Source organism: Gadus macrocephalus, chromosome 5 (genome assembly GCF_031168955.1).
Source record: "Gadus macrocephalus chromosome 5, ASM3116895v1".
Taxonomy (NCBI): domain Eukaryota; kingdom Metazoa; phylum Chordata; class Actinopteri; order Gadiformes; family Gadidae; genus Gadus; species Gadus macrocephalus.
The window spans coordinates 6337174-6351763 of record NC_082386.1 but is presented as its reverse complement, the minus strand read 5'-3'; the positions used below and the strand labels follow the sequence as shown (position 1 = coordinate 6351763).

The window sequence follows — 14590 nt, the reverse complement described above, 5'->3', positions numbered from 1 at the left end:
ATTACTGCCACTACAGGTTTAATGTTAGAACAAGATATTTTGAGGTTATAACGCCCTACATCTTATCACGTTAGAACAATATGACCACACGTTAGACGCTAGAACACGTTAGAACAATTGACCATATTAGAACTTGATGACTTATATAGTGAAACGTTTCCCGTCATAATAACAACAATTACACGCTTCTGTAGAAACCGTTGTGGCGATTAGATGAATGTGTTTCTTTTGGCCGCCGTGTGCGGCTGGTGGAGCTGCGGTCCTCACCTGGTCGTCGTGCTCCCGGTCCAGGCTGTTGGTGGCGGGGTAGGGGCCGTGGTCCGGCTCCTTCATGAACACCGGCTTGTCCTCCATGGCGATCCACTCCTGGTACACGCGCACCACCTTACGCATGGCGGCCGCCTCGCACATGGGCAGGAGAAAGGCCTGTCGCGAGCACAACGCACAAACGCGTCAGACAAAATGTCACTAAAAGTCCCTTAAAACGCTAAAAACAAGAACACATTGTTTCACCATTATGAAACTTCCTCTGCAGTGAAATAGAGCCAGGCTGACCGTTACATTTTGCCATACATTAACCACACGCCCCTATAAAAGCAGAGAGCAGTCTCAGTGCCGGACCTGTCTGAAGATCTCGGTGATGAAGTTGACGTTGGTCCTGTTGCTGGTGAGCACCCGGCGCACCACCTCCATGTCCGTCAGCTGCTCCTCGTCCATGGAGCACAGCGAGGACGAGCTGGGCTCGCGCTCCGTCAGCGTGGACGTGTTGGAGTGGCTCTGCTCGCCCTCCCGCCCGAAGCCCCCCGAGAGCCCGCCGCTGCCGCCGCCCAGACCGCCGCAATTGCCGCCCAGCGCGCCGCCGATGCCGCCGCCGCCGCCCCCTCCCAGTCCGCCGGAGCCCGCGGAGCCGGTGCCGTCGAGGTGGTTGTCGGACCGCAGCCCGGCCAGGCCGTCGTCCGAGAGGCCGGCGGCGCGAGCGGCGAGGCCCGCGGCCGCTCTCTGGACGGGGGAGAGCAGAACGACCAGAGGGTCAACAAAGAGGAGCGGGCCGCGGGGACGGGGAGTCACAGAGTGGACGGAGACAGACAGGATACCAGGATACCACACAGAGTGGAAGGAGACAGAGACAGGATACCGTAGTTTCAACACGATCAGATTTGCTTATCCCCCACAGGTGTTCACACCTGTGGTTTCCCTGCAAAACGTGGAATCCCCCACGTGTGTGTGTGTGTGTGTGTGTGTGTGTGTGTGTGTGTGTGTGTGTGTGTGTGTGTGTGTGTGTGTGTGTGTGTGTGTGTGTGTGTGTGTGAGGAAGGGGGTCTAACCTGGATGTTCTTGGGGATGATCTCGCCCTCGGTGCCGGGGATGATGGTCAAGGCGTTTGTGCGCGGCTCCAGCCAGAAGGACACCAGCCAGCGGATGAAGATGACCCGTGCCTGCAGGAAGCTCTCCTTGGTGCAGTAGAGGGGCTCGCTGCCGGTATCGGGCTCCCTGCGCACCATGCTGTAGTAGGGCTTGGGCCGCATGGGGGGCACGTCTACAGCGTCACACCACAGGATTACAATCAGACATGTTGTTTGCAGAGAGTACAACTCCGCAAGGGGTGTTTCTTCGATCAGGAAGAGAAAATACACATATATACGCATTGAACAAAAAGGTAAAAAGGTCATATATTCATGTAAACATGTTTTGTGCAGCATTTGCAATGTAATATACATAATTAAACTGCAAGGGTGCCAGAGGAGGTTATAGCCAGAGGAAAGTGGACCATTTACTAGTTACTCAGTTAAAGGTTGCAGCAAGGATAATGCGAATACCGGGCTGCAAAACAAATACCAGTACACCATACGTGTATCATCGATCATCCCTCATAAGATTGGCATGTGTTTCTTCAAGCTGATCGTTGACATTTAGCCATTGCTATAATGCGAGCCACACTAACCCAATATGGGTTGGTAGAGGCTGGTTTCCATGGAGAAGTTGGGAAAGATGTGGGGCAGGTAGAACTTCCTGAAGTGGTCAAAGAGGAAGTTGAAGCCACGCTCGTGGTTCTCTTTGCAGCGCCATTCCAGAGACTTGGCCTTGGTGGACACACGTGCACAAACACACACCAACATAAGTAGAGACATACACAGAGAGACGCTTGTGTTATTAAAACAGGATTTCTTTAGTGCAGTATGGTGACGGGCAGAGAAGAGGGCCTTTGTTTTGGGAAGAATGACTAATAGGAGAGGGGCGTGTGTGAGACTGTGAGAAAGAGAGGGAGGCAAAGCCACAGGCAAAGGGAGAAACAGGCAGAAAACCCAGCATGTAGAGAGTAGGGAGGGCACTAATAGTAGTGAAAAGTACTCATGATTTAGCATACGTTTAGCAATAAAAGAGTATATGGATTCAAAAATGTAGTAGTATTAGTGAAGGATTGGACAGTCATTATCTTGCATGTGTAAGTAGTGTTAGTAAGGGATACTGGTAATACCTGGTTTACCATGTATTTGAGCAATGCTTCCAGGAAATAGGCAGTGAGGTCTTCCTGGTTCTTGTCCCCTGACTGAGGAGGGACCAATGGGGTGATCTCCTCTGGAGTCACCTGAGCTGTGGAGGATAGGAAATAAATTGTGCATTTAATACATCACATCAGTCTATTTTATACTGGGTGTGATGTTGAAAGTAGTCCTTAGTTCATGATTGTACAACATGAAACTGTGTCATGACATTCATTTCCATTTCATACTTTCCTATACATCATGGAAATACTTTTTCCATCCCGGCCAGATCTTATTACCATTTCAACCACTACAAACAAACAGTCCCTTGCTCACATATATTCAAAACCACAGACACATCAAGGGAATGTTTAAAAATAAAATAAATAAATGCAAAATAATTTTTTGCTTGTGTGTTCCAGCTCAGATGTGTTTGTTCCGGGTCCAAAATCCACTTTTGAGAGTTGTGTCTTTTTATACTTGCCCGAGGTCAAAGAATCGGCCAAGCAAAATTGAACCTGAAATTGCTAAATATTCAAACCTGTCCGCCATTGGCTGTGCTTCATCTTGGAACCTGTGTCTGTTTTTTGGTACGCGTGTGTGTTAAAGAGTGTGAGTGTGAGTGTGTGTGTGTGCGCTTGTGCGTGTTGTGCTGTGCTTGTGCGTGTGTGTGTCTGTGTGTGTGTGCATGACGGGCGGGTTGATAAGGGTGTCCAGGGTGTGTCTGTCTGTGTGTGTCTGTGTGTGTGCGTGCGTGACTAACTCTCTGTGAGGTTGAGCGGCGGGTTGATCAGGGTGTCCAGGGTGTGTCTGTCTCTGTGTGTGTGTGTGTGTGTGCGTGACTAACTCTCTGTGAGGTTGAGCGGCGGGTTGATCAGGGTGTCCAGGGTGTGTCTGTCTCTGTGTGTGTGTGTGTGTGTGTGTGTGTGTGTGTGTGTGTGTGTGTGTGTGTGTGTGTGTGTGTGTGTGTGTGTGTGTGTGTGTGTGTGTGTGTGTGTGTGTGTGTGTGTGTGTGTGTCTAACTCTGTGAGGTTGAGCGGCGGGTTGATCAGGGTGTCCAGGGTGTGTCTGTCTCTGTCTGTGTGTGTGTGTGTGTGTGTGTGTGTGTGTGTGTGTGTGTGTGTGTGTGTGTGTGTGTGTGTGTGTGTGTGTGTGTGTGTGTGTGTGTGTGTGTGTGTGTGTGTGTGTGTGTGTGTGTGTGTCTAACTCTGTGAGGTTGAGCGGCGGGTTGATCAGGGTGTCCAGGGTGTGTCTGTGTGTGTGCGTGTGTGCTTGCGTGCGTCACTAACTCTCTGTGAGGTTGATCAGGGTGTCCAGGGTGTGTGTCTGTGTGTGTGTGTGTGTGTGTGTGTGTGTGCGTGCGTGCGTCACTAACTCTCTGTGAGGTTGAGCGGCGGGTTGATCAGGGTGTCCAGCGTGTGTCTGTGTGTGTGTGTGTGTGTGTGTGTGTGTGTGTGTGTGTGTGTGTGTGTGTGTGTGTGTGTGTGTGTGTGTGTGTGTGTGTGTGTGTGTGTGTGTGTGTGTGTGTGTGTGTGTGTGTGTGCGTGCGTCACTAACTCTCTGTGAGGTTGAGCGGCGGGTTGATCAGGGTGTCCAGCGTGTGTCTGTGTGTGTGTGTGTGTGTGCGTGCGTGCGTGACTAACTCTCCGTGAGGTTGAGCGGCGGGTTGATCAGGGTGTCCAGCGTGTGTCTGTGTGTGTGTGTGTGTGTGTGTGTGTGTGTGTGTGTGTGTGTGTGTGTGTGTGTGTGTGTGTGTGTGTGTGTGTGTGTGTGCGTGCGTCACTAACTCTCTGTGAGGTTGAGCGGCGGGTTGATCAGGGTGTCCAGCGTGTGTCTGTGTGTGTGTGTGTGTGTGTGTGTGCGTGCGTCACTAACTCTCCGTGAGGTTGAGCGGCGGGTTGATCAGGGTGTCCAGCGTGCGGGGGGTGCCGTGGCACAGCGGCGCGGGGAACCCCGGGATCAGACAGGCGAACATGCAGAGCTGCTCCCGCTCCGCGTGGCTCTGCAGCGCCTGCATCCACAGCAGGAACAGGCGCACGCCCTCGCGACGGATCTGCCCGGGGGACGGAGAGACACAGGCTGTCAGAGCGGCCGCACGCCCAAGCAAGGGCTCTGTCTACAGCAGCGGGCCACGCACGGAGAACACCGGATTACGAGTGAAGAAAGAGGAAGAAGGGGAGAAGGGGAGAAGGGGAGAGGGGGAGAGGGGGAGAGGGGGAGAGGGGGAGAGTCCCCTATCAGCTGAGCAGATAGGGGAGAGAGTGATGGGACAGGAGAGGAGACCGACTACTATGGAGAGGAGGGGTGTAACGGTGCACTCGTTTGTGACGGACCGAGCACACCAAGCGCTCAACCCGTCCTGCAGCCCGTCCTTTAGTCATTTGCACCAGCATCGTCTTTGTACGTACTGTACATTTTATTTAAATTCATAATTTCATTGATAAAAAGAATTACAACCTTGGTGTGGACAAACGATCGTTATAAACGATGAGAAATGTCCTGTTATACGTTAATGTTTTCACTGACGGTACCGAAAAATTTACCAAACAGTAAATTGAAAACCGAGATACGTTACGAAGCGTGATATTTGGGCACTATTACATCCCTACTGGAGAGTGATGGCCCACCATATCTTTACCTTGAGGGAGTTTCCTGTGTGCAGCAGCTTCTTGAGGATGAGCCCTGAGGGAGAACAGAAGCCATGTTATTCTGGCCGTAGCCAGCTGGGTTGCTTTGTGGTTGTGAGTGCAAGTGTGCGTGTGTACTTCAGCGAGCGGGAGTACAGTAGACCTGGGGGTTACACCTGTATGCTGTATGTTAGATTTTAGCTTGGGCTTTTCTGCAAGCTGTGCACCTTGTGCTGTGTACCTAGGAAACCACCCAAACCTGATCCATGCACTGTGATCACTGGGCCTTATCCGCCACAACCAGATGTGAGACGGAGATTGACTAGTTCACGTGTCCTCGAGAGATATTGGGGGGGTTGTGTGTGTGTGTGTGTGTGCGTGTGTGTGTGTGCACGTGCATGCGTGTGTGTGCGTTACCAATGCTGTGGAACTGCCATCTGCTCTGAATTCTCTCCGGTAGGAGCTGGAGGATTTTCTAGGGACAAAAAAGAATTACATTAAAACCTTAAAATGTCAAATGTATGGATTACCAAGTAAACACACTCAATGGGAAATATTGACAATAGCTACACAACTTAATTGTGAGGACGATTTTGTGTGTACCATCAAACACATTTCAACCACAAACATTGATATATATATATCCTGTGTCTAATTGAGTACTTTTAAATTTCGTGGCTTCAGATGTCAGCAAAACATGCATCCAGATGAACACACATTCAAACCAGTTATTTTATTCACAGCTGAAAAGAAAACTCTAATGTGAAATGATTGGTCTATCAGCTGAAGTCTGAAGAGATAGCCTTCAGAACCAATGAGCAGGATTTGCAACAGATTCAATCTGCAGACTCAAGCTATATCATTGCCATTGCTTCCATTCTCAACATTCTGCTCATCAGGACAGGTTGCTCTTGAAAAACATATATTCTTATCTTAATGAGGCAAATCTGGTTAAATAAATTAAGAAAATAGATTGATATTTGCCCATCACCTTAAAAGAGAAATCCTCAAACTAAAGGTTCCCTTATTGCTTCTTGGCACATATTTTCCTCTTTATTTCCTTATTTACCTCAAAGATGAAGAGTATGGAATCCAGCTCCTCCCTCTGAGACTTGTGTCCTGAAACAAAAGGAAACATCTTTATTTCTATCAGTAGCGTGCACTGTGGTTTCCGTTCTTAGCTGAGGGCAAACGAGATCCTACCTTTTTGTCTGAGGCCGACCTCGATGGTGACAAAGTTCTCAAAGAAGACATAGTAGATGTGCGAGTAGTTCTGATCAAAGAACTGCTTCAGCTCCGATGACTCTGCGTTCTCTAAAGGTGAGACATAAAATAAGAGTCAAGCTTCACAGTTGCATCCTGAATAATAGGCTTTGGCCAATCTACAGCATGGATCCCACCGTCCCACAAAGATGCCCATTCAATGCATTCACATAATATGACAACTCTGGCAAACTAAAAACTTTTTTGTAACTCTACATGAGAACAGAGGCAGGAAGGGCGAGAGACCAATAGGGGAGAGAGAGAGACAGAAAAGGAGGATAAGTGTTGAATAGAGTTGACATCCCGTCCTCTTAAAGTGCTTGTTTTTTCCACTGACAGGCTCCGATTGCTATTGTTAGTGTCTGCCAACATTAAGGAGAGGATCCCTAGAGGAAAACTTTTTTGTCACTAACTTTTTTGAGCAAGACTTCTTTGTAAGAATGTTTTATTTCTCTATAGGGATCCTTTACATAATATTGTCAGACACTAAAAACAACAATCTGAGCTTGTCGGTTGCAAAAGTAAGCACAAATTTCAGAGGACGTACATAAACTCTGCACCATTGCCCCTCGGGAGAACATTGCAGCCCGTTTCGTGGCTAAAGGCTGAAGCGTACAAAGTCAGCACTGGACTAATGTTAAAATAGGTTGTTTTAATCACTTCGGGGCCAAAACATATTGGTTTTTTTTCCCAATATTGTGGGAAAAAATCCCAATGTTATCCTTTAACTTTCACTATTGATTATGGGCAATGCACACATGAGATAGGCGTTAGACAAGACTCCTTCCAGAGACACAGACATCATTCATTAAATTGACTTATCAACATAATGGACAACCCCAACCTTATGTCTTATTAAGTGGCCAGACCTTTTCCCTAGATAAGCAGGTTTTAGACTAGGGGGGGAGGGAGTACATTCCTCTGAGGTCTATCCATAGAGATTTGGCTAGATTCCTGAACCCTCCCTTCATGCCTTCCCCTATGGAATACACCTGGAGCAGATCTGTCTGAAGTTGTAATGCTGGTGTTGACAATGAGGCACGTGGCATTCTAGGAATAATTATTCAGGAAGGAGCCATTGAACACTGTGCCTGACGACTATTATCAACCCTGAAGGGAGGCCATGTGAACTACACTATGAGTGCACCAAAGTATTTATGCACACACAAAGCAACATAGCAATACTTTGGGCATGCAAATGCACGTACAAACACAGTTACAGGGGGAAGTTTACACACACAGACACCCAGAGAAATGTTCCAGTTGATAGCGGTCTATATCTGGGTTTGTTTATATGAAAACTGAAGGCTGAAATTTGCCAGACATGCATGCACCCAGTCGTACACTGACTTGCAGATGAACACAAGTATAAACACTCACACAGAAGTCGCCTGTGTTCTGTTCCATAGTAGCACCCCTTGTATAGTCCAAGTGGTCTAGCCATCTTTCTATCTGAGGGCATGTGGATCATCTTTCACTCCTAAAAACGTTTTAGGAAGATTCTACATTGGGCGGTGTCACCATTGCATTCAGAGGAATGTCATTTACGTAGTGTTCTCCATATATGATGTATAGAGACAAATCCATCCATATTATTGGGGGGCAGATGTTTATCTATACATACACAGAGTACTACATAACAAGCATGGTGATGTGGCCACTTCACTTCTATAGCCTAATCTCTGGAAACATGTGCCACACATAAGCGATTATTACTGTGAATAAAAGGAGCATTAACCTACTCTACACTGTAATTATTTCATTATGATTATATTAATTGACTGAAAGGAAAATGTATGGAGAGACTACAAGAGAAAAGTAGCTTGAGCTACAGCTAGAGTCATTAACCTGTTCCCATAAATGAGACACACAAACACATTACCCTTCCCATTACATGTGTATAAAGTAGTTGTCCTTCTACCAATGGAGATGGAAAAACATAATCAGGAAAAGGTCTGCAACGCAGATGCAATGGATCTGAGAGACATCACACATCTTTGTAAATTATGCATATAGCAAAATAGCAAGAGCTAGACCTTTAGCCAACAGACGCACAGATAGACAAATAGATTACACAAAACTCCCTATGTCATTACTTGTTGATGTCATGGGTCATTTGGAGATTCACTAATGTCTTACAAAAGTTAGAAGTGCTCTAGAAATGCAAAGCAATTGAAGTCAGGCCATAACAAACCAACTATCGTCATCAAGAATAATGTAGGCCTACTCTACATTCATGGAAACGGCTATAACTGTGAAAAGTACATATGCCGTTGTCACTGTAGTCCGACAAGCAAAAATATATCAATAAAATCACTATATGACTTTAAGCGAGTCGAGTAGGGAACCGTGATTATCATCAAGGCTTGACATTCCCTATGGAAAACACAGCCGCGACACACCCTCTCCTGTCTGTAGTCCATCTCCCACTCTCTCCCACAAATGTTGCTACTGTACAACACAGGAAACAGTAGCCGTTTCCCTTTCTGGTCATTGTGTGTGTGTGTGTGTGTGTGTGTGTGTGTGTGTGTGTGTGTGTGTGTGTGTGTGTGTGTCAGAAAGATGTATAAAGGTTAGATAATACATGCATATGGCTTGACAGTTCACATAGATCTTGTAATAAGTGCTGGTAGACCTGACGTAAGCCTAAAAATGCAACATTCATAATAAAACGCTTCACAAACACACAGGCCTCAAGGCAAATCAGGGCTGCATTGCCACAGCTTGTCACACTTCTTGGCCCCAACGTTATAGATGACTATACTCATAATAACAAACATTCTACCCGCAAGCCAGTAAGCCATAAGTCAAACTTACCGATGACTATCCTCAGATGTTTGAGTCTCGTCAGTACATCCTTTTTAGGGTCCAACACTTTCTGTGTTGATTTCTTGACGTCTCCATGAGGCTTTTTAGAGAACATTCCTACAGCAGGAGACTGAGAAATCTGATGGTACTGTACAGAGAGAGAGAGCAAGGAGGGGCTAGCTCCGAACTAGCCTGGCAGCTTACTTCAGCGAGCGTTAATCTTTAAATTGTTACGAAGCACTGTCCTTCGGCCACCGTTAAAATATCGTTGTGCTGTCAATCAGCAGCCCTCGAGGACAACGAGCGGTTCACCAGAGGATACAGCTCGTTGGTGAAGGTGCCTTCTGTTGGAGGCAAATGCTATGTAAAGCTTAGCGGCGCAAAGCATCTCCCCATTGCACCACCTCCCTTCCCAAACACAAGCACCCAGCAGGCTAAAGGAGCTAGTTAGCTGTCCAGCCCATACCATGTAACATCATGGCGGAGGAGAGAAAACAAATCAATGGATGACAGAAAAAACAAACGTCACTTAATAATAATAAATAATAATCATACAAATAATGCACAATTTTATGATTTGTGTGGACTGAAGCGTGTTAAGCATAGTCCAAAGTCGTCATACAACATAGAGGTTTAAAATAGCATTTTCATCTTACATGGGCTTCATGCATTTTGATCGATCGCTCGGTTTTCTGCTCCAGTTCTAGCGGTATTGTGGGTGTCTGGGTAGAGTAGTTTATTTTGTGTTAGAACCGATTCACAACGTCTAGACTCGCTGCTCCAAAAACTACAACTACCAGTAACATATCCAAGCTCTGTGGAGATTTGTTTTTAGCCTTTTAGCACAGCTTGCTACACGAGTGGTTTTGAAACCTATTTGTTCAATCTAATTCAAAGGAATATTGTTTATGCTTCCCTAAACTTCAACGATCGTTCAACGCAACATGTAAGTCGCAAGACGCCTTAAGAGCAATCTCTTGAAACGGTTATTTATCTTCAGAGTATAATAGTGATCGTATTGTCTTGTTTATTTATATATTTAGTTATCTGTTTTGTGTATGCAACTATAAAAACATGACAGAAATACGAAAACATGTTATATATTGCAATACATCGACAAACTTGAAACAAAAATGAAAAAACAATTTTAACGTATTTCAATGAATAACCTAACGTTAGAAGATCCCATGAATGATATGCATAAAGGAGTTTTAGATTGTCTGTAATAACGTTAATTGAGATGGGAGATTTGTGCTAATGGGAGATTTGTGCTCCCATTATATTTATACTTATGTTGTAGTTGAGCTTACTCTGTTACCTCTACGTCTCAATTCAACATTGCATGTTGTGCTTCATGATTATAATAGGTTTATCTATTATTTTTTCAAATTCGCTAATGCTAGATCATTGTGCAACAACAATCGATGATTATGTTTGATAAGGGATTTCAGTTTTAACCTTAACATCACAAAGGAAGAAAAACTAACCCGATTCACCCTGGGTTAATTTTAATAGATGCTGGGTGATGTATAACAAATGTAATAAGGCTTAAGTATAACGTGATTAAATTGTGTGTCTTCTCAAACAAACACTTATACAATGCATTGCTAAAAAAACCTTGCTTAATGTTCCCTCCATAAATCCATAAATCTGTTTTGATTCCGTTTTGTTCTGATATAGTAACAATAATACAAGCAGGGTAACACGTTTATCTCCTTATTAGGCCCATATGTGTCATACATTCAACACCAGAGCAGTAGGCTACGTCTAAAAATTGTCTCGCTAATGTTAACAACACTCCTTGGTGCTTCCCCCGTTCTGCAGTCCAGAGTCTATTCCGCTGTCACCATGCCAGTGCACCGGGACCGAGACAAGAAGGAGAACATGGTGGAGGAGATGGACGTTGAGGACCACGAGCAGGATGCCTCCACCTCTGAGGAGGAGGATTCTGACACCTCCTCTGTGTCAGAGGAGGATGGCGACAGTTCCGGTGAGTCTGGGTTATTATTACCTCTAAATTAGTCGGCTTAGTTGACTATTTGATTCTGATTGCTACATTTGCGGGCGACGTGAAACGAGTGGTCTTGCATCACCTTCTTGAAGAAATCAGCGTTTATTATTACATATAGCCTATTATTACATAAAAAATAAAAATATGTGTCCTCATATATTTCCAAAGTGAAAGATGCCAGGATTTCCTTGCCCTGAAATACATTTACTACTACAATTAATACTGCGACGTGAAACGAGTGGTCTTGCATCACCTTCTTGAAGAAATCAGCGTTTATTATTACATATAGCCTATACTTGTTTGGGTTATTATTTATGTTATTGGCGATCACTTAAGCCACTAATGCTATTCATTGAAAAGTACATCATTGGATAGTGAGAGGATGCAAACAGCACTGTGGGTGTGTTCATTTCTTGCTTGTTTTTCTGTATCAGAAATGGATGAAGAGGACTGCGAGAGGAGGAGGATGGAGTGTCTGGATGAAATGACCAACCTAGAGAAGCAGTTCACCGACCTCAAAGACCAGTAAGACCCCAGACACTAGACTTGTTGTTATAGTTCTGTGAATCAACCTCGCACCACCCCCAAGTCGGTCAGCCCATCATACTGTTCATATTACTGTATATATTGAATGCATCTATACCTGGAAGGCAGGATGACATGAGTATGTGTGTGTTTGTGCCTGTGCGTGCGTGCTTGTGTGTAGGCTGTACCGTGAGCGGGTGAGCCAGGTAAACTGTAAGCTTTCGGAGGTGGAGGCTGGCCGGGCAGTAGACTACCTCGACCCCCTGGCAGGCCTGCTGGAGAGCATGCAGGTCCGCACCAAAGTGGCAGGTAAACACACACACACACACACACACACACACACACACACACACACACACACACACACACACACACACACACACACACACACACACACACACACACACACACACACACACACACACACACAGAGAAACGGAAACAACATGGAAAATCAAGGCAACACAATCAAGGCAAATCATTTGACACAGCATAGGCTCAATTTGCATTCCATCTTCCTCTCTTTCTGTCTTTGTTTCGCTCACTCTGTCCTTTTTTCAGGTGTCTACAGGGAGCTGTGCCTGGAATCTGTCAAGAACAAATACGAGTGCGAGATCCAAGCAGCGTTTCAGCACTGGGAGGTGAGACACACACACACGCGCACACGCACACATTTGAACACTGCTTTTATCTCTTCTTAATTGTCTTCTGTCTTGGATCACCAGCCAGTACATATTCATGACTAAGAAAAATAAGAGTGATAATAAAAATAACAATCCTTTTATTTTTTCTATAGCAATCCTCTTGTTGACAAAAAATCTTCTAAAATAAATTGCCTATCCTAGCTTTCATATACACTTTCATTAATACAATGTAATGAGTTACAATATCTTCATCGTAAAAATCATTCATTAAAGTGTGTGGTCTCCATTATCAAACTGGCAGATCTCATAGTGTGTGTGTGTGTGTGTGTGTGTGTGTGTGTGTGTGTGTGTGTGTGTGTGTGTGTGTGTGTGTGTGTGTGTGTGTGTGTGTGTGTGTGTGTGTGTGTGTGTGTGTGTGTGTGTGTGTGTGTGTGTTTAAACAGAGCGAGAAGTTGCTGCTCTTTGACTCGGTGCAAAGTGAACTGGAGGAGAAGATCAGGAGGCTCGAGGAGGACAAACACAGCATAGACATCACATCAGGTACACACACACACACACACACACACACACACACACACACACACACACACACACACACACACACACACACACACACACACACACACACACACACACACACACACACACACACACACACACACACACACACACACTTTATTATACTTAATCAACCCCTAATGGGAAATCAAGGAAAATACTAATACGAAGAAGAAGCAATTCCTCATATAGCATGAATTAAAATGCAATTGAATATAAAATGACTATGTTTAGTTATTGGCACTAGATATTTGTGCATTCATTTTGACCTCTCCAGAGCTGTGGAGTGATGAGATCTCGGGCCGGAGGAAAAGGAGAGATGCTTTAAGCCCCGACAAGAAGAGAAGACGGCCTTCTGTGGTCTCAGATATCCTTCTAATACTTAGAAACACCATGCCTATGTGTGTGTTCTAAAAATAGACATTTTCTGTCTTTTCCACACAAGCCTGCTGCTGTATTTTACCCATGTGTGATTGTTGTTGTTGACTTGATGTTAAATATATATATAATATAAGGTAGGACTCCCAATATGCAGGTATAACACATTCCATTGTTGTGACTATATATAGTTATGAATAGGTTGTTGTCCCTAACAAAGCCCACGCCCATATATAGTCTACATGCTTCCTGACTTGGACATTTTGGAGGACTGGACTACCATCAGAAAGGTTTGTATGTGTGTTTATGTTAAACTCCCCCGTGTATAAAAAGTGCTTTATAAATAAATTTGCCTTGCCTTGCCTAAATTAGCAATTTTCAAATGTGTTTTTGCCTCAGTCTGTGGATATTTAAGAAAAATGTGGGTGTCAGTGTCGGTGTCTGTGTGCGTGTGAGTGCTTGATTGCATTTGTCTTGCTATCTTCCAGGCTGTCGCCACACTGACGCCTCACCGAGGGAAGACGGAGCCCGAGAGCTCCATGTTCCCCTTCAGAACGGACAGAAACAGACCCATACTCAACTGTTAAAGCTCTCTCATGCACACAAAACACACACAACCTCGTCCAACACTCTTGCACACCGGCACAGAACATGTAAGAGCACACAGACCTAGGGCTTAAATAATACACGTATCAGACGGGTATACACACACACACACACACACACACACACACACACACACACACACACACACACACACACACACACACACACACACACGTCTTAAGGAGCCACGATGGTCAGTGTCATGGCGAAGTGCCACAGCCTTCCTGTCGCTGCTATGGGTTGGTAAGCTGCTGTTAATGCAACCATACAGAAATCTTGGGACCTATGGAGCATGACATCCACACACGTACACACAAATGAGTGGGGCAAGTGACAATTACCCAATCTGCTCTGGATCAAAGACCACAAGTGCCAAACTATGTTTGTAGAATTGTGTTTTATTTTATTTCTATCTTTGTGTTTGTTTTTATACTTTTGCTGGGCGAGTTTATATACGTATTGAGCCAAGCATAGCAGGAATACTGATTGACTGATTAAGTCAATTAAGGAATGCCGTTTTTATTTGTTTAATTTGTTTGTGTGGTGAACAAATGGAGAATGTTGTCTTTGCCGCCTTTGGAAAAAAATAAAAATATGTGTCCTCATATATTTCCAAAGGGAAAGATGCCAGGATTTCCTTGCCCTGAAATACATTTACTACTACAGTTAATACTGCCTTACGGTTCT

The 14590-nt window shown here is 45.0% G+C and overlaps 2 protein-coding genes across 2 annotated transcripts in view; one reads left to right on the top strand and one right to left on the bottom strand.

Annotated features, from left to right (window-relative positions):
* ralgapa1 (Ral GTPase activating protein catalytic subunit alpha 1) overlaps window positions 1–9849 on the bottom strand; it is a 60141-nt gene extending 50292 nt beyond the window's left edge. Inside the window, 11 exon segments of the mRNA XM_060051865.1 lie at window positions 268–426; window positions 622–999; window positions 1326–1537; window positions 1943–2081; window positions 2477–2592; window positions 4359–4536; window positions 5122–5165; window positions 5528–5585; window positions 6180–6229; window positions 6314–6424; window positions 9191–9849. Of these exon segments, the coding sequence (XP_059907848.1) occupies window positions 268–426; window positions 622–999; window positions 1326–1537; window positions 1943–2081; window positions 2477–2592; window positions 4359–4536; window positions 5122–5165; window positions 5528–5585; window positions 6180–6229; window positions 6314–6424; window positions 9191–9296 (1551 nt within the window). The 5' untranslated portion in view covers window positions 9297–9849.
* A 119-nt stretch (window positions 9850–9968) lies between these two features.
* Window positions 9969–14526, top strand: brms1la (BRMS1 like transcriptional repressor a). Its single transcript, XM_060051882.1, has 9 exons — window positions 9969–10127; window positions 11006–11171; window positions 11627–11717; window positions 11899–12026; window positions 12279–12358; window positions 12805–12901; window positions 13197–13286; window positions 13523–13587; window positions 13786–14526. The coding sequence occupies exons 2-9, from the start codon at window positions 11030–11032 to the stop codon at window positions 13882–13884; spliced, it is 792 nt and encodes a 263-aa protein (XP_059907865.1). The 5' UTR covers window positions 9969–10127; window positions 11006–11029; the 3' UTR covers window positions 13885–14526.
* The last annotated feature ends 64 nt before the right edge of the window (window positions 14527–14590 follow it).

Excerpts from the sequence above, each read along its gene's own strand:
- brms1la (XM_060051882.1), top strand. The coding sequence starts at position 11,030 with ATGCCAGTGCACCGGGACCGAGACAAGAAGGAGAACATGGTGGAGGAG. Across the intron at positions 12,027-12,278 it reads GGTCCGCACCAAAGTGGCAG|GTGTCTACAGGGAGCTGTGC; the intron begins GTAAACACACAC and ends TCCTTTTTTCAG. Across the intron at positions 13,287-13,522 it reads ACGGCCTTCTGTGGTCTCAG|GCCCATATATAGTCTACATG; the intron begins ATATCCTTCTAA and ends AACAAAGCCCAC.